This window comes from Lepidothrix coronata, unplaced genomic scaffold (assembly GCF_001604755.1).
Source record: "Lepidothrix coronata isolate B3197 unplaced genomic scaffold, Lepidothrix_coronata-1.0 Scaffold63, whole genome shotgun sequence".
Lineage (NCBI taxonomy): Eukaryota > Metazoa > Chordata > Aves > Passeriformes > Pipridae > Lepidothrix > Lepidothrix coronata.
The window spans coordinates 5071413-5089748 of NW_016690243.1; the positions used below are offsets into that span (position 1 = coordinate 5071413).

General features: G+C 40.3%; 1 protein-coding gene across 3 annotated transcripts in view; it reads left to right on the top strand.

Annotated features, from left to right (window-relative positions):
* Positions 1 to 17409, top strand: part of PDZRN4 (PDZ domain containing ring finger 4) — a 245384-nt gene extending 227975 nt beyond the window's left edge. For 2 of the 3 annotated variants that reach the window (XM_017817799.1, XM_017817802.1), the window contains 5 exons: positions 86 to 184; positions 1792 to 1854; positions 5361 to 5462; positions 8812 to 8928; positions 15287 to 17409. In XM_017817799.1, the coding sequence (XP_017673288.1) occupies positions 86 to 184; positions 1792 to 1854; positions 5361 to 5462; positions 8812 to 8928; positions 15287 to 16813 (1908 nt within the window). In that variant the 3' untranslated portion in view covers positions 16814 to 17409. The remainder of the gene's footprint in view (positions 1 to 85; positions 185 to 1791; positions 1855 to 5360; positions 5463 to 8811; positions 8929 to 15286) is intronic. The other variant, XM_017817801.1, reaches the window with a different exon arrangement.
* The last annotated feature ends 927 nt before the right edge of the window (positions 17410 to 18336 follow it).

Sequence of the window (18336 nt, forward strand, 5' to 3'; positions counted from 1 at the left end):
TCAGTGGCTTGGTGCTGCCCTGTCCTGCACAGTTTTGCCCACCCTTGGTAAGAGCCACCACACAAACCTGTATATTTTCTTGTAGGAGGTGGAGCTGTGCCGCATTGGCAGCCAGGAGAAGCTGGGGCTGACTGTCTGTTACAGAACCGATGATGAGGAGGACACAGGAATCTATGTCAGTGAGGTAAGGACATGGCACTGGGGAGGAATATGGGAGATGCTCGTGGTGGAGGGCTAAATGTGCCAGGGAATGTACAAGCAAGTGCTCTGAGACCAGAGTGCAAAAGTGTCAGCCTGCAACCAGCTTGTGTCCCTCTCAATTAATTTATATTATTAGTTTAAATCATGTTGTCCAAGCAGTGTAGTTATTAAGGTGGGCTTCTTTAATGTAAGTGCTTTTAATTACAACATCACAGTTAGGGAAGTACAAAGCAGTCTGTGCATAATCTGAATTTTTAAAGAAATGTGCCCTTATGATGGAAATCAGGAAGTTCTTTAAGGGAGAAAAGTGCTTTCTCCACACCCTGCTTGCATTCTCCCCCTGCTACAGCCTTGGTAATCATAACAGTGGTCAGTCATTATTGTATTATTTTTGCTTTTGTTGCAGTTGTGGTACACACAGACATATCACAGGTGGGTGGAGAGAGTAGCTTGGGAGATGAATTGTTGGAAAAACAAAAAACAGAATACTGGATACTGAAATGGGATGAACCCTCAGATTTCATTTGCTTCACTCATAAAATGTGGCACACCACACAGGGTTTTAGTGTTTCACTGGTCAGTCCACAAGACTTCCAGGAACACTATCTCCCTTTGAGTCTCCAGCCATTCAAAGAGGGTTTTTTTTTGGGTAAAGCAGAACTCTTGTGAGTGCAAGGTCACTGCTGAGTCCAAGCTCACTGGTGATTTTTCTGCATGAACTGTGATCCAAATTTGTTGCTTTTTCAACATGTTGAACCAAATTTGGACATTAAGAAAAGGTTCTTCACTTAAAAGGGTGGTAGGTTCCTGGAGCAGGCTCCCCAGGAAAGTGGTCACAGCACCAAGCCTGACCAAGTTCAAGGAGCAACTGGATGATTCTTTTAGTCATATTGTTTAGTTTTAGGTAGTTCTGTGAGGAAAAGGTTGTTGGATTTCATTAACCTTATGGGTCCCTTCCAATTTGAGAAGTTATGTGATTCTGTGATTCTAAATTCTGAGTGAAGCTCATGGACAGAGAGGATCGGTAAAGACAATTCTCCTATGTATCAGTGAATGGGGATGAAAGCAAGATTGCATATTCACAGGCCAGTAGCAATGTCAAAGAAGCTGAAAAGCACAGCCTTGGAAAAAGAATGAGGAATTAATATACATTACCCAGGACTATGTCTTCCACCAGTTGTATAAGCACTGCTGTTAAAGTCTGTTTGACCTTGTGAGGGCAAAGAAAGTTCATGAATCTCTTAATACACTCCAGGATTATATCTGAAATGTTCTGGTTTTCCTACATGGTAGAATTTTTTCAATGCTCTGACAGCTGAAGGTTAATGCCTGGCAGTGGCATAGGAAAGTATTAATCTGAAAATCATATGCTCCCTACCCTTTCACCCTTTCTGTTTTGAGGCCTTTTATCTGAAACAAGCTTATACAATCATTTAAAGAACTGTTGAGTTCATGTGACTCTAAGGGAAACTTCAGCTTGCCTCTGTATGGTGTAAAAATGGTACTTTTTCTAAACATGCAATTGTGCACCTGTTACAATTTCCTTTAAAAATCTTTTCATGTTCAGTTAATGGATATTGTCCCGTGCAGGTTGATCCAAACAGCATTGCTGCCAGAGATGGACGGATCCGTGAAGGAGACCGCATTTTGCAAGTATGTGACAACAGACTCTTCATGAAACTCATTCTTCAGACAAACATGCAGTGCCATCTTCTCTGTGGACTGTTAATGAGGGAAGGAAGTTCTCTTTGTTACTGTGATCGATGAGAAAATCCATGTCTGTCTATTTTTTAACACAATAGCTGGGAGCTAGAGTGCGTGTACTGAAAAGTGAGACTGATAAACTCGTTCTGGCTCATGCATTTACATCCTATGTCTTTTTTTTCCCCCATATTTATTAGAAAATCTCATTTCTACTACGTTCATCTCAGTGTCAAATTCTAAACAGGATCCTGTAGATATGAGTGTCAGAGATTTGCTGCTCATTCACCAATCGCATAAATTTGGGTAAAGCTCATTTCTGCTGAGCATAGATGATAAGAGTTTTCATACAGAAAATGTGCTATTAGAGAAGGATGATCCTGAACATACTTAAGTAGGGAGTTCATTAAGCCTTTGTTAATGTTTTCTTTCCTTCCCCAATAAAACACCCCTTTTCTGAATTGTTTTCTTACCCACCATCCTGGCTTTTTTTTCCCCCCTTCATTTCTGTTATCTGCTCACTGAAAGAACTGCCCCGAAGATAGGTTTTTGTGATACAGCATAGCTCCTGTGGGTGAGGGTAGCTAGCTCCTGGCTCTGGAGGAGGGAAATGAACCTGTGCAGAGAATGAAGTAGCTAGAATGGCAATGGGTTTCCCTTTTTTAACAGGCAGTGGATAGTACATTTTTTGCCCTAGTGCAAAATCACAAAACAGCTACCAAAAATCACTAAACAGGAAACTCTTTGCTGTATTGTAGCATTTTAATTCAGGTTCTGAGTTGATTACCCTTGCATTTTGACCTTTTTTCACTGACACCCCAGAAGCAGCTCCTGATGATCACAGGTTGCTTTTCTGTAACATAGTCCATGATTGCCCTTCATTAACGCATGAGCTTTCAGTTTGTCACAAGATCAGTCTGTTCCTTCCTTCCAAGCTTTTCATTTGTGCAGGAAATGTCTTTGCTGAAACTTGTAGCTGTATCTCTTATCCTAGTCCAGCTTACATCACCTTTTGGAGTGTAGCTACACAACAGGGTCTACCACCTGGCTTGCCAAAGTGGCCCATTGTCTGGAGAGGAAATAATAAATTAGATTTTAATGTCAGGGCTCACTCAGGGGCTACTGGTTTATTCTCTATGTGGTTGGGACTGTAAAAATATTCACAGGACAATGTTCTCCCCCAGAAGACACAGGTGCCACGGTGTGAGGGAAGTGAGGTCCTCAACAGGACTTGGGGTGAAGGGACCACACCAGGTGGTGCAACTAGGAGAGGAAAGTCAGGGCACTGCCTTCTATGTCATTCTGTAAAATACCTACTGAAGAAAGAAAACAGGATATAACGGTATTTTTAACTTTCAAAAATCAGAAAAACACCCCTTTTTTATTCAACCGAGTAGAAACAACTTTCATTCTGACTCTATGTTTGTCAAAATAAGGAACTACTCTATTGAGAGTACTTCCATTTTTTGCTACTTTCCTTGCTTTGTAAAGTTTCTGGGTGGACAGCCAACAGCAGGTCAGGTGAATGTTCTCCAGTTCCTAATGAAATTCATTTCAATTTTGAGTAAAGGCTCTGGGGATGAGAGAAAACGTAGATAATTCTGCCATCCTCTTGTGGACTGGAGCATTACTTTAATGTCAGTGCTGATATATAGCTATGAGTTTGATCATTAAAGTTAACACCCAGAGAGTTATGTGGGGTTTACTTTCATATCTGAAAATGCATTGAACCTCTATCTACTCTTATTGATGAAGTAACTCAGAGAAATAGAAGGTGACAGTGCCATTATGGGGGGATTACACTGAGGCTGGGAGAGAGACAGATCCCTGAGCATGGGGGCATTTTCTGTGGGTGACAGGTGGCATTGGTTGAGGGAGATTCTCTCTTTTGTGTATTCCTCACAAAATTACAGTAGGTTTCCTCTCATTTTTGAGGCTGTTAACTGCTCCCTTCTCAGAAATTGCCAACCTTCACAGTTTCCTTAAGCAACTGAAAACTCCCTGAGTATTTTACATGAAATGTTGCAAAGTCAAGGAAACGTTTTATAAGGACAGTCTTAGTGGCACTTGTCTAAACTTCTGCTATTTTTAGCTGTGAACCTCCAGTCTAAGTGCTGTCCAACAGGGTCAGATGCCGTGGGGCAGGCTGAAGTCCTGTTCATCCCACATGATGGTGCAGCTGAGGCGGGGTGGGCACCTCCACGGGAACAGCCTGGCTGCCCCCTCTGGGGTCCGCAAGGAGGAGTTACTCAGCTGATAAGAGTCACTGGAGCGGCCACCATGACTGGGGATGTTTTGCACAAGATGGAAATCTGTTCCTGAGCCTCTCTGTGGTTGCATCTCTGTTTTTCAGGTTAGAGCAGCACTGTGTTACCTGGGTTGTCTGGTCTCCCAGAGACCACAGCTATGTAAGCTTTGAACTGTCTCAGACGTTTCACTCATTGCCAGTTAGGTCATCAGGGTACACTGGAGTTTTCTTTAATCTGAATTTAAGCCGTATTTTGAGTCAGGCCAAACATATATGCAGAAATTCAACTTTCTCTTTCATTTACAACCAGAAGTTTCTGCTACTTTGAAATTGAACCATTAGATTTTTTTTCCCTCAAGTATTCAGATCCTTCTGTCTTCTGATTTTGTTTTCACCCTTTTTCAAATAGATCAAATTTTTGAGGTTTTGTTGCCACAATGAGAATAATCCTTCTTGTGCTGTGAAGTGGACAAAATGAAATGTATGTGGGAAATAAGATTTTTATTTGATGCCCTCAATAAAGGGTTTTGGACAATGCAAATTGTGTTTGTTACCATGTAGTGGTGGATGTGGTTGTTTTAATGAACTGACAGATTAGGAGAAAGGTAGCAAGAAAAGCACAGTCTCATGGAAGAACCACTTTTATTTTGATTATCCCCTTGTAAGGGGGATACATATGTTTTGTGTGGTTCTGTCTACTAAGCTGTCTACAGAAATATGAAATGATTAAATGGAGCGGCAATAAGCAGTGGCCTGTAAGTATTGCCTGGTGAGAGATAATACTGTAGCTCTCTAATTGGCTCTCTACCAGAATACAGTGTGACTGATTTCAGCTGTAGCATTACCAGTCTTGCTTCCACCAGCACTATTATCTCAGAGTGACACTTCCATTACTCTGAACGGAGAAAGATGAACGTCACCTGTCAAGGGCTGGTTAATTGTGTTGCTAGATGTATGTTACCAGGGCGCAGGTTGGACATTTATGAACATAACTGCTTCCTCTGATGTCCACCATCCTTCAACGATCAATACAGCTCTTACAGTAAGCGCATAATTGAGCGAAGGCACTTACCACTGAGGGGCTGAAGATGAGCCCGTTGCACAATTTTCATTGTCCATACATTCAGCACAAATGAGCTGATATCTGCCCTTTATTGTGTGTTGCTTTGTGGAAATAGAAACTAATGTGCTGCTTTCATTTGTTTTCTAGATAAATGGCCAAGATGTCCAGAATCGTGAAGAGGCAGTGGCACTGCTCTCCAGCGAAGAATGCAAGAAAATTGTGTTGCTGGTTGCAAGACCGGAGATGCAGGTTAGACTAAATAGATGCACTGAGCCAGAACCTGGGTTATACCATGCATTCACTGTCACTGTAACTAATGAACCGCCTAGAAATAGGAAAGCCAAAGTTACTGACAAAAGGAGCAAGCAGATAATTGCGGAGCTTCCCCTGTTTAGCTAGCAAAGAAAATAATATGATATTATTAGGGCTTGTTTTCCCCAAACTAAGCAATTTCTTTTCCAGCAGAGTAAGCAGGTGTATAAATAAAGCTGGCAGGACTAATATGGTATTAGTAAAATATGAAGTAGAACTTGAAAACTATACGTTACTCATTACATGATTCTGATTTATTCAGGGGATAAATTTCCCATACTTACCTTTGTCAATTTTATCTTTTATGAGAACTTTATAATTTATATGAATTTACACAAAGCTGTAGCTTGTCACTGGTGAGGTGTCTTTTTATGCTATATGCTTATAAGCAGGCATGTAAATGATTTGTTTATGTGTCAATTATAGGACTTTCACTACAATACCATTCAGCAAACAGGAATCAAATTGGTTTTAAAGCACTTTGGTCACAAAAACGTGCATTTTCAAAAGCTTTAGAAATATTTTTATGGTTTTAAAAATAAGATTCTGCCAATGTCAAGAATCTTACCATGCCAAGAATTTTTAATATCACTGCAGGGGGCAGATGTTAGATTCATCATCAGATTAAAGGATTGGTAGAGTGGTAGAAGACTACTGTTTGTACTTCTCTTTATATTCCATTTGTAGGCCTTTGCAAAGCATAAAGACATTATATTTTCACTGTTCTATCTGCCAGCAATTCAGAGTTGGCTATGTTGCCCTTTGTCTCTCATGTTATTGATCTGACTCAGTCTCGCTAGCTGCATACTCTGTATAAATTAAATTAAGTAAGTGTAATCGACTTGGAATCTCTGCTTGAATAGAGTAGTTATAAAGGAGTCACAACTTCAGCATTCATTTCCTTTATGTTTTTCAAGAATCTAAACAATTCCCATAAAACTGGTGACAAAGTACAGGGAAAAAAAGCCATGCCTCAGTTTATATTGCAAAATTGTAGCCTTCAATTGCAGAATTTTGAAAGAATTTTTTCAACTTATTGTTTTTCAGTAGGGAACAGAAACCTACCCACTTATAAGATAGATGCTCAGGGAAAATTCATTCTCTGTATTTGTTTAGATTGGTCAACATGAAAAAATTACATCTATCTGAGTTAAGGGAGTACTTATCTGTACCAATGTAGCTTCCCATATAGATGCTCCTTACAAATTATAAAATGTGGTTTGGTTTAGGTTTGGGACTTCGGTGTTGGATTTTTTTGTTTAGTTTATGTGTTTTAAGAACATACTCATACAAAAGCTTTGGAAAAGCCAGAGTATGTCAGAGATCAGGCTGTCAACTCATTTCTGCTAGTTGTGTTGCTTTGACTCTGGTAAAAGACAGCAGGATTAAGCAGGCTTTTCTTTTCTAGATAGAAAATGGTAATGGCAGAAATGCAGTCTTGAAGGGTGACTGCTGAGCACATTCTTTCCGTAACAGGGAAGAAAACCTCTCTGGCCATGTATTCGTGCAGTGAATAACGATGAATGATTAGGCTTTGAGACAGAGCACCAGAGGAGCTCACACACCCATGCGTGTGCGTTCTGATGTGTGTATGTGTACGCAGGGTATGTACTGCACATGTATGCTAAGCCATATATTAGTTTTATTCTAAAATCTGTAACATAGCATAAATGTTATCATTAGTTAGATACCACAAAGCAGCAGATTGGCCCAAATGAGGTTCAACTTTCATCTTCCAGATTTGTTGATCTGCAGTTTCCTCAAATGAGGGAAATTAAACTGCATCCTTTACCTTTGAGGATGGCTGTGTTCATTCTTTCCTTGGGGAAAAAAATAAACAAGACAAGTAAGGAAAACCGGTGGTCATTACCAGATGTTTCATAGAATGATTTGAAAGTCTCATTAAGGACAAACAAAAATTGTATGTCCTTAAGAAAAGTAGTCTCCTCCTAATCCCAAACTGTAGGAGGCTGCCTTTGCCAAGGGAAATGGTGAAAGGCTTATACTCTTTATGAGAGAAAAGAGTGCATTGACATGGGCAAAACCACAACAGAGTTTGTAAAGGAAACACTGGTTTCCTGCCTGTATTCAGTTAGAAGTACTGCACAGCATCAGTCACTTCTTGTGTAGTTTGGAACTACTACTTGCTGGCTTGGTGTAACTTTTCTGACTGACATCTGGGGCCGGAGCTATTCTGGCTTTGAGACAGTTGGTACTTCTGCTGTAGGTGCTGGCCTGTGCTACATTGCTCTTGCTGTCTTGGAATATGAGTAGTTGGTGGTCTTTTAATTGTCTAATGCTGAGGATTTTCTCTTATAGCATGTTTTCGTCACCGTCATCATCTGGTTTCTTCATCAATGACAAAACAATGAGTGTTTCCTTCTGCTACAGTCCTGTCGTTACAGCCAGGAGTGCCACTGACCAGTTTTTCTTTTCGATGCAGCGTGCCATCTGGCAAGGAATTGCAGATACAAATGGATGTGTGCCATATTCACACATGTGCATAATGAACAAAATGGGAAGAGTAACAGGCCAGGGTGCTTGTTTTATCAGTTTAGAAAGATGTGAAGGGCATAAAATGGGTGCGGGAAGAGGATATACGCACTTGACAGAAAACATAGTATTCCCTCCTGTCCTTTTACAACACTGTCTTCACCAAATGTCAAAGTATTGTTTTATACTCAGGGAAAAAAACCCAAACAAATGGATAAGCCTTGCTTCCAGACACACTGGGACACCAAAAATTGCCTCCCTTCAAGTCATCACATTTTTCTGTGACCCTGCTCTCTTTATTTGTTTACCTGGAAGATCAATGGGAAAATGGTGGCAGAAATACAGCATAAGAATTCTATTGAGGTGGCAGCAGCAGGGCACAGCACTGGGATGGAGGTTGTTAGAGAAAAGAGACCGGTTGCCTCCTGGCCCTATTAGTAACATTGCCACTCTTTCAGTGTGGGGGCTCTCTGTGGTAATGAACATGACAGCTTCAGGATTATGTGCTGTGCCTTTCATACCTTTTGAAAGGAAATAATGTCTGTGCTGTGCAGTTTCCTTCATTATGAGAGAAAATCAGTCATACTGTTTTACGAAAGGATAAAAGGCATGAGTCCAATTTTTTTATTCTTCTTTTTCTCCTTTTTTTTTGAGACGTGAACTCCTTCCGCCTGGCTTTCTGAAGAGAATCATTAGGATAAAAAGAACTAGTCGAGCATTGCCATTTGGGTTTACTCTATTTTAGCATGTGTCCTTGCTAACATAAAATAATATACTAATGTATTCTTTGCAGCTGGAGGAAGGGTGGCTGGATGATGAAAGGAATGAATTCTTAGAGGAGTTAAACTTGGAAATGTTGGAAGAGCAGCATAATGAAGCAATGCAGTACACAGCGAACAAGGTGGAACAGGTAGGACCGCTACTAAACATATAATTTGAAATTTTACTAGGTATACTTTTTTATTAATAGAGACGTATACTGTAAAATGGAGTCAAAGGCTTTGATAGATTTCTGTCTCTAAAATGCTGTGAACTCTGGCATGCTGTAGGTAAGGAAAAGAACAGTAGATGCTTAGGCCCAGTATGGCAAGTTAGCAAACAATTTAATACTGTGTGAAAAGTGCAGGTTTCTCATTTTCTCTGAACACGCAGAATAATATTGCTTTCTTGCTTTAATTCTGAACTGTTCCGAATTTATGATGTTATACTTTGTTTCAATTGTTTTTAATTAATTTTATCAGTGTAGCACCTAGAGCTCTGAGCTGAAATGAGTGCTCCTCTTGTATGCATGCAAGGTACGAGACAGCCTTGCATCAGAGAGCTTGCAAAGCAAGATGGAAAAGGTATTTAAAATAAACAACAGGTGTTATTGTAATGAAAGTGTATTTTTCTTACACCAACAGTGCACAGCTCGGCATTTGTTTCGTTAATGGAGACAAATAAGCATATTGTTAGCATAGTCTCAGCTTGCTGCTGTCCTGACTTTTACCTGGCCAGATGTTATGTAGGCGGTGTGACTGTGGCAAAGATGCCATACATCTTTGTTTCATCAAGAGGTCTTCTCACTTGTACTTTGTTGTGGAAAGTGTAAGTGTCCACTCCTGGATCAGATGATCTGTCAGCATGCACACCTGTGTAGAGCCAAAGACATAAAATCCAACTTCATTTCCTGGCTTCTGGATTCTGCTGCTGGGGAGAAACTGGTTTTCCACAGACAGAACTTTTGACTTACAATTTTTTTCCCCATTCTGAATTGCTCACAAACAGCCTGAGGCATTTTTCTTTGGAGCGAAGAGAGAGAGAAAGACTGTGAGAGCCTTTTCTCTTCACAAAAATCACAAAATCACTGAATGTGCTGAGTTGGAAGGGACCCACAAGGATCATCGAGTCTAACTCCTGGCCGTTTACAGGACCATAGCCAAGAGTCACACTACATGCACAAGAGCCTTGTCCAAATGCTTCTTGAATTCCATCAGGCTTGGTACTGTGACCACTTCTCTGTGGAGCCTGTTGCAGTACCCAACCACCCTCTGGGTGAAGAAACTTTTTTTAATGTCTAACCTAAACCTCCCCTGACACTTCTTATTGCACCACACAACTTTAGGCCATTCCCTCAAGTGCTGTCACTGGTCACCACAGAGAACAGATCAGTGCCTGCCCCCTCTTCTTCTCCTCACGAGGAAGTTGTAGACTGCAATGAGGTCTCCCCTCAGTCTCCTCTTCTGCAGGTTGAACAAACCAAGTGCCCTCAGCTGCTCCTCATATGGCTTTCCCTCAAGGCTCTTCACCATCTTCATTGCCCTACTTTGGACACTCTAACAGCTTAATATCTTTCTTATATTGTGGTGACCAAGACTGCACACAATATTCAAGGTGAGGCTGCATGAGTTCTTCTGGAAACCAGGGAGTGTATTTGGCTTCAGATACCTCAGTACCTGGTCCACACTGGGGGCCTGAATGTGCATCTATTCAGTTTCCTCCTGAACTCCTCTCCAGCCTTGACGCTGGGCTAATGAGTACACGATAGCTCCTATTAAAGCTATTCATTGTACATAAATTAAATATTCATTGGGACAGAGACAGTGACAGAATAATAAGTCAATTACATGGAATATGATAGATCAGATTACAAATCTTTGATCTTATAAGCATTTAATTGCTTACATGAAGTGGAATAACTCCAGGGTCAGAGGTGAAGCGAGCCTTGCAACAGGTTTTATAGGAGCCTTTTAGTTGTGACTCTCTTTTCCAGGCAGTGATGCAAGCCTTGGTTTCCCAGGTCAAATCTGCTGCACTGATACCTACTTTGATATTTGGCATCTTCTTTATTGTTTTAACCAAAATTTTATCTTGGATAGCAAAAGATTTCCTGTCAGAAAGAACACTTGTTCTTTGCAAAGAAAATTTGTTTGCATGGTGACATTTTCACAAAACCCCCATTTCTGGTAGAAATTCCTGAACAAGTCTATCTACAAACTTCTACTAGGGCCTCACGTGACATGTTGGGACCCCTGAAATCACTTCACAGTTGTGATGTTCCACTCCAAAGTTCTTGTCAAGTTTTGGCTTTTTCACTGAATTTGGGTTTTGGATAGTGTTAACTATTAAACAGTGGTCTTCTGTGAAGTGGTTTCACAGAACCTATTGATATTGTTTATTTCCCATTTTGGTCTTTTACCAAGGATATTTTTTTCCCCTTTTGAGATTTTATATTACTGTAGAAGAGTGTTACACTTGAAAAACATTATGGTCACTTGTGCTTGCCAGTATCTGACATTGGGTTGCTTGAAGTAATTCTAGGACAGCTAGACGTTGCTTTGCCCTTCTGATGAGTAATTGAGTCAACCAAATACAGCTTGGTGTGTAATGGGGCGTCAGTAATTTGTGACAGCTGCTGCCTTTCTAGACTCTACATAGTGACTTGACAGAAAACTGGTTCTTTACTTCATGTTAGGCTGGGGAATCTAGCAGTTTCCTGAGGGGAATCACACAATCCACTGGAGCTATGAAACTGCTCTTATTGCAGTTGCCAGTGGCCAATCTGACTATCTTCAAGCTCCCCAGATGGCCACGGAGACCAGCTTTGTTTTTAGTGAACAAAAACTTAGTCCTCTGGTGTCATAATCATCTGTCATCATGACTCTTAGAGCTAAAGGAATGAATACACTCTATATCAGAATATTATTCCAAATATGAGTCTGTTTTACAGAATGCCATTTTAATATTTAATGTGAGCTTTCACAGAAAAGTCTGGTACAGTTTGTAATAGAAGAATCAAGTATATAGTCATGTCTTTGACCCACTCTATAGAATTCAGTCAAGAATTGTATCTTCTCTGTATGGAATAGTTCAATAAACCTTGCGGAAAGATGTAATTCTCCATTTTTTATAACTCATTGTGTTCCTTCCCCTTTACAACATCATGGTTCATTGTGCAGCAGAGATAATTTTCAGAAGAATACCATACATTTGCCATGCAGAAATTCTTATTGGTATCATGGAATATATCAAAACCTATTAAGAAGAGAAAGAATTGGATTTAAAAAAAATCATTCTAGTTCATTCGAAGCTGAAATGAAGTGAAAATATCTGGGGGAAAATAATTTTTTTTGTTAGAGAGGCCTTTTAGTGCACCAGTGAAATCAATTCCAAACTTCCCTTGTGGCTGGAGTGGTTAGCCTGACACTGGAGATTCCTCTCCCCATGGCCAGTCTCCCTCTCGCTGTCAGAGGCTGAGCAGAGATTGCACTAGCAGCTATGTTTGTTAGACCCTTCAACTGAATCTTACTGCCTTCAGAGTTTAGTAGCAATCTGGGTTTTGAGTCCCAATATACATCATAAGTTGTAAAATGAGAATAGAACAGTGCCTGAATGCCTGTAAGATTAGCCATTTTATAGGCATGAATGCTTGCTGAAGCTGAAATGCAGAATCTTTTGAGGTTCATTTATTGCTTGATTGTACGCACCACTGGGTTTCCGTTCTCATTATCTGAGTTCTCACTGCAAAGATGAGGCCTAAGGAGCCTTTTGGTATTTCAAACAGGAGTAATTGTAGAAGAGGTGGACAATATATGTTTGAAAACAAACACTTTGTGTGGAATAGATAATAGATAACACCAGAAAAAGCAACATACTGACAATTGTGGACTTTTTTTGTTTTCTAACCTGGAATTAGGTTTGCTAACTTTCAAAATAAAATTAAAATAATCCCATGTTGTAAAAGACTGCTCAATCTACACATATTTACGAACTCAGGAAAGCATTAAAAGTCCAGGACAGAAATTCCTGAGACTACCTTACTCGAGTCAAGGTGGATTCTTTAATAAAATGTATCTCACAAACATGCACTACAATAAATATCCGTATTACTTTCCATTTTCTTAATGGAATTATCTGCAAGTATCCACATACTAAGGAAAGATTTAATTTGATATGGATGTCTGCTAAAGTTTGAGAAGAATCTGATTGTATAGGGACTTGTTTCTTGCCCTCTGGGAGGGGAACCCAAAGTGACTACCTGACATTCAGATGCCTGTACTATAGTCACTTATATTTCATTAGATCAATTCCACCCATCTGGTTTCTGTTAGACTGAAAAAACGGTTTTGCTTTGTTTACATCTTTTTTGTGTGTGTATTAATTCTGGATAGGGTAACTTGACTAGATGGCTGTGTATACTTTCAATCAGTCTAAATCAAGTGGAAGTTGAAGGAGCAAAGTTTAAGTTATTGACAAAATTGGTATGGAAAACAAGAGCCACTAATTCTGAAAGTGTTGATTGCAGGGGCCCGAACTGTAAACTCTGTTTCCAACATCTATACAAATAGCCTCATTAAGTGGTTTTTTTTGGAAGTGCTCAAATATATGCTTTGATGGTGTAGCACCATTCATGAAACATTAGAGGAAACATCACGGAGCTCAGCTCCTGCAAGCTGTGTGACTGTGCTAACACATTCACATTATGGATAAGCCACCGTCTTTGGAGTTTTAATCATACAGATGCAAATTGCGCTATGTCACTCACCCTCAGGGTCAGAGAGCAGATCCTCGCCATCCTCATTTGATAGTGTGAATCCCTGCGTTTGGGACAGGCACCCAAATTCCTGACTGTTCTGCAGCACTGCCGTCCCATTGGCTGGTGGAGCTGTTCTCCTTCCTGTCAGGAGTTAAATATTTTCCAGAGCAGTGAGAAATGTGGATTGCACAGTGCAGTGGCTGGGGTGCAGTGTAGGTGACCCAGGCTGGAGTTGCTTCTCTGCTGAGAGGTCTGGGGGCAGGAGAGGTCAATCTAAGCTGCAGCAGCTCCAAAGCAGGTGAGAGAAGAAACCAGAATAGCATATGTAGCACCACTCACCTGGAGGAGGTAAACTATTAAAATATGAAATTAAACCTAGATGTCCTAAAGCATCTTTTCAGAAATTTTTAACTGGTTTCTCACAGACACTGAATTCTTCTGGTGGTGTGTTTCTTTCAATATTTGTTTTATTCCACTCTTACATTGAATTGGGGGTGGAGACTATTTTTGGTTTTCTGACACTAGGACATTATTTTTTCCTAGCTGTTGAAGAAGCAAAACCAGATGAAGGGTGGGTGATCATGAGGTGCACATGAAGAGAGGAGAAAGGATGAGATAGGAGAGACATTTTCATCCTGTTTTACTGTCTGTCAAAGTAGATAAAAAGGGAATTATGACAGTAGCCTCTTTGAGTTTGTTTCCTTTCACTTGGTGCACTGTACTCTTTTTCTCTCTCAATTCTAACCATCATTATGCATAATTATGCAATTATACCTTCTAAAAGAGACATGGCGTTTGGGTGGTACTGTGTACAATAAGGTACAATAAATTGCACTCTGTATGATTATTTGCTAATCTAGTTTGAAAAATAAAGTGTCTGTCTCTTCAGAGAGGTATTATCTCACTTTCTATGAGAATATAAATAGGTTGAGAATATAAACAGGTGAGGTACAGTGAGTGGAGTGTGAATCAAAAGCCAAAGAGCTTGACATTATACCCATGGCAAAGCATTCAGTGTTGTTCTATACTTAATAGTGAAAGACTGGTTTTATTTCTGAGCAACATAAACTCTAAAGATGGAACAAAAGTATTCTCCAGGGATGCAATGGAATGAGGTTTATTTGAGCAAAATCCTAGAATTCAAAATCAACACTCCTTCAGGAAAAGGCGACTGAATACAAGAAGTGTGAGAGAGGGCCATGGAGGGTGCAGCTAGCTCTTTGCAAGGTCAACCTTGCCCATCTTCATGGAGCTAAAAAGAAGTTCACTGATTAAAAAAAGAACCAGTAGTCTTCTTGCACCCTCTTAGGTTGTACTAGTACCGTAAGTTTGATTGGCTGCTTGCTCTATTTGTTTGAATTTATACCAATACTGAAGCTTTTTCCCAAGTTTGAGAAGATTTCAGCTCCATCAGCCTATGACCATAATCCAGAATCAAAAACAGCACACCATCTGGTGATTATTATCTTTAAGCACTGCAAAGAAATGGCTTAGATAGAGGGGGAAATATTTCTTTCCGGACTTCAAAAACTATGTCACTAGTACTGTAATTCACCTACTTTTCTTGGTGTGGACACCACAGTATGACTCTCAGAAACGTTGAAAGGCTATGAGCAGTAGGACTGCTGCTTAGTGATCTACTTTAATTCAGCTTAAATCAGAGCCCAGCTGTTTAGACAAAACAGATCTGGAAAATATCCTCCTGTAATATGGTCTGCAGTTGATAATCATTTTGGTTTGCTCATTTTTTTAGCCAAAGAAACATGAAGAGGAAGATGGAACTACAGACACTGCAACCTCATCATCCAACAATCACGAGAAGGACAGCGGGGTGGGACCTACAGATGAAAGTCTCCGTAATGATGAGAGCTCGGAGCAAGAAAATGCACCTGAGGAGCAGAACACCACTATCCTGCAGAGCAAACGGGATCTGGGCCACAGCCAGGATATGTTAGGCAGTGTTGAGCTCCAGTGCAATAAAAGCTTTGTGTCTGGGGAATACATTGAATCTGATTTCATAGGAAACCCAGAGGAGGAATGTGAAAGGTTTCGGCAGCTGTTGGAACTGAAGTGCAAGATTCGAAACCATGGAGAGTATGATCTGTATTACTCAAGCAGCATGATAGAATGCAACAGAAGAGAGCAAGATGGAGTGGAGCATGAGCTGCAGCTACTCAACGAGGAACTGAGGAACATTGAACTTGAATGCCAGAATATTATGCAAGCTCACCAGCTCCAAAAGGTGAGAGATCAGTACGGAGACATTTGGGCTTTACATGATGAAAGTTTCAGGAATTATAACACCAGCATAGATGTACAAAGAGGCAAACTGGATGACATCATGGAGCACCCTGAGAAGTCTGACAAGGACAGCTCCAGTGCCTACAACACAGCTGAAAGTTGCAGGAGCACTCCGCTGACAGTGGAGCGATCCCCTGATAACTCTCTCCAGAGGATGATTAGCATAACCAATAGGAAAAACCTGAGGAGCACAATAGTGGCTAATCAGTCATCCTCAGGACAAAGCAACCGGGAGACAGCCTCAGCCAAAACCAAACCTACAGAGCAAAACAGTGCTGTCGAGAATGCAGTGCTGGCATCAGAAAGCAGCAAATTCACAGACCAGGAAAGGCAGGGCAACGAGCACATTCCCTACTTGTCTCCATATCATAGTTCATCTTACAGGTACGGGAATATACCTGCTCATGCAAAGCATTATCAAAGCTATATGCAACTGATCCAGCAGAAGTCTGCTGTGGAGTACGCCCAAAGCCAGCTCAGCCTGGTGAGCATGTGCAAAGACTCACAGAAGTGTGCAGAGCCCAAGATGGAATGGAAAGTGAAAATAAGGAGTGATGGGACAAGGTACATCACAAAGAGACCAGTTCGAGACAGAATCCTGAAGGAACGTGCCTTAAAAATTAAAGAGGAGCGCAGTGGGATGACAACAGATGATGATACGATGAGTGAGATGAAGATGGGTCGCTACTGGAGCAAAGAAGAGCGGAAGCAACACTTGGTGCGAGCTAAGGAGCAGAGGAGGCGACGGGAGTTCATGATGAGGAGCAGGCTGGAGTGTCTTAAGGAAAGTCCACAGAGTGGCAGTGAGGGCAAAAAGGAAATCAACATTATTGAACTGAGTCACAAAAAGATGATGAAAAAGAGAAACAAGAAAATCTTGGACAACTGGATGACAATCCAAGAACTGATGACACACGGTGCTAAATCCCCAGATGGCACAAGAGTGCGCAATGCCTTTTTATCAGTAACTACTGTATGAACGCAACTTCTTTCAGAGAGTATACTACCAGTTTAGGTAGACTACAATTGCCTCGTTCAATGTGGCATTTTTATATATTTTGTGACTGTTTATAGTTTGATCTTTTTGTAAGCAAAATTACCTGGTAATTTTTCATTTGTTTTTCATATAATGGTACCTTCTTTATCTGGCAGTCTTTCTTTATCCTGCAATATATTCATATATTCATTTGTAGGAAAAAAAAAAAAAAGAGGAAAAAAAGCAAAGCAAAAAAAAACCTGGAGAAGCCAATTAATTTCTTAACCTAATACGTATCCTGTAACTTAAGATGTGGATTTATTTCTCTAATTTTGCTTTTTCTACTTTAGTAACAATGAAATACCAAAACAAAATGCTTTATACTGTATCCTTGGCTTAACAAGTTTTAAAGTTTTACATCTTAGATTGAATCTGTTTATAAATCATATACCACATCCCATCATATAGATAAGACTGACATTTTTCCAACTACACATTGTACAGTACATTTAATCTGTAAATTGCAATTGTATCTGTCCAAGTAAAGTGTAAGTGGGCAATTCTCCTGTGTTATGTAGTGGCATTGGTCATGTATCTGGACAGTTTGTGATAATTGTGAAGATGAAAGAGAAATAAATTATTGCTTATCTTTAAGGAAAAAAAAGTCAGGAGTTCTTTGATTTAAATTGAGTATTTGCATTTAAAGTATGAGTCATCTCACTGTGAATGGTATTTACAGCATATAGAGATTTCAAGAACACAGGACACAATTCCATAGGCTATTTCTTATGAATTAGCTTTTCATTTTGCAGAACCCATAGGGACTGAGCAAGTCTTTCTGGTTTTTCCTTACCTGCTATTATTAGTTGACTGAATGATTCCTTGATATATTACTGTGTTGTAAGATGTCACTTAACTACCGTGAGTCCTTTCCCTGGCTGAGCTTGCTATTTGTTCTACACATACAAAACATAAACACATCATATGCCTAACTTTGAGCCAAATCTTGTGCAAGAAAAACTAGGAGTGACATTTTCATAGAAGATGAGTTAAGAAAAGTTAAGAATGAAAAGCAACTAAATGAGTTGAGAGTATAGCTTTATTGTTGAGGAACATCCATGTCTTTTAGAAGAGTCCCAGTGGGAGCTGGCTGGGGCTCAGGAGCAACGACAACTTGTTGTCTTGGTGCTTGATGTCCCTGTCTCTCCATGCAGCAGAGGCACTTCAGCTGCCACTGGGACATCTTGTGAGCTGCTGCTGCTGGCAACCCAGTGAGTTACAGCAAGCTGAAATGACTAGTCTTGGGTAGTCAGCGGGGTCAAAGACCTTGCCTAATAGCCCTGTTTTTATTGTCCCTGTGCTTGACTAACAGCAGCTCCTGATGATGGTGCTTTCTATAGCGGGATTAGGTGCAGAAGTCACTTGGCATCAGGCTTTAAAATATATGCTTAAAGATGCAGAAAGGCTCATTATGGTATTTCCAAAATATAATTCTGGAAATCACTCTTTTGTTTTCTTACCATTTT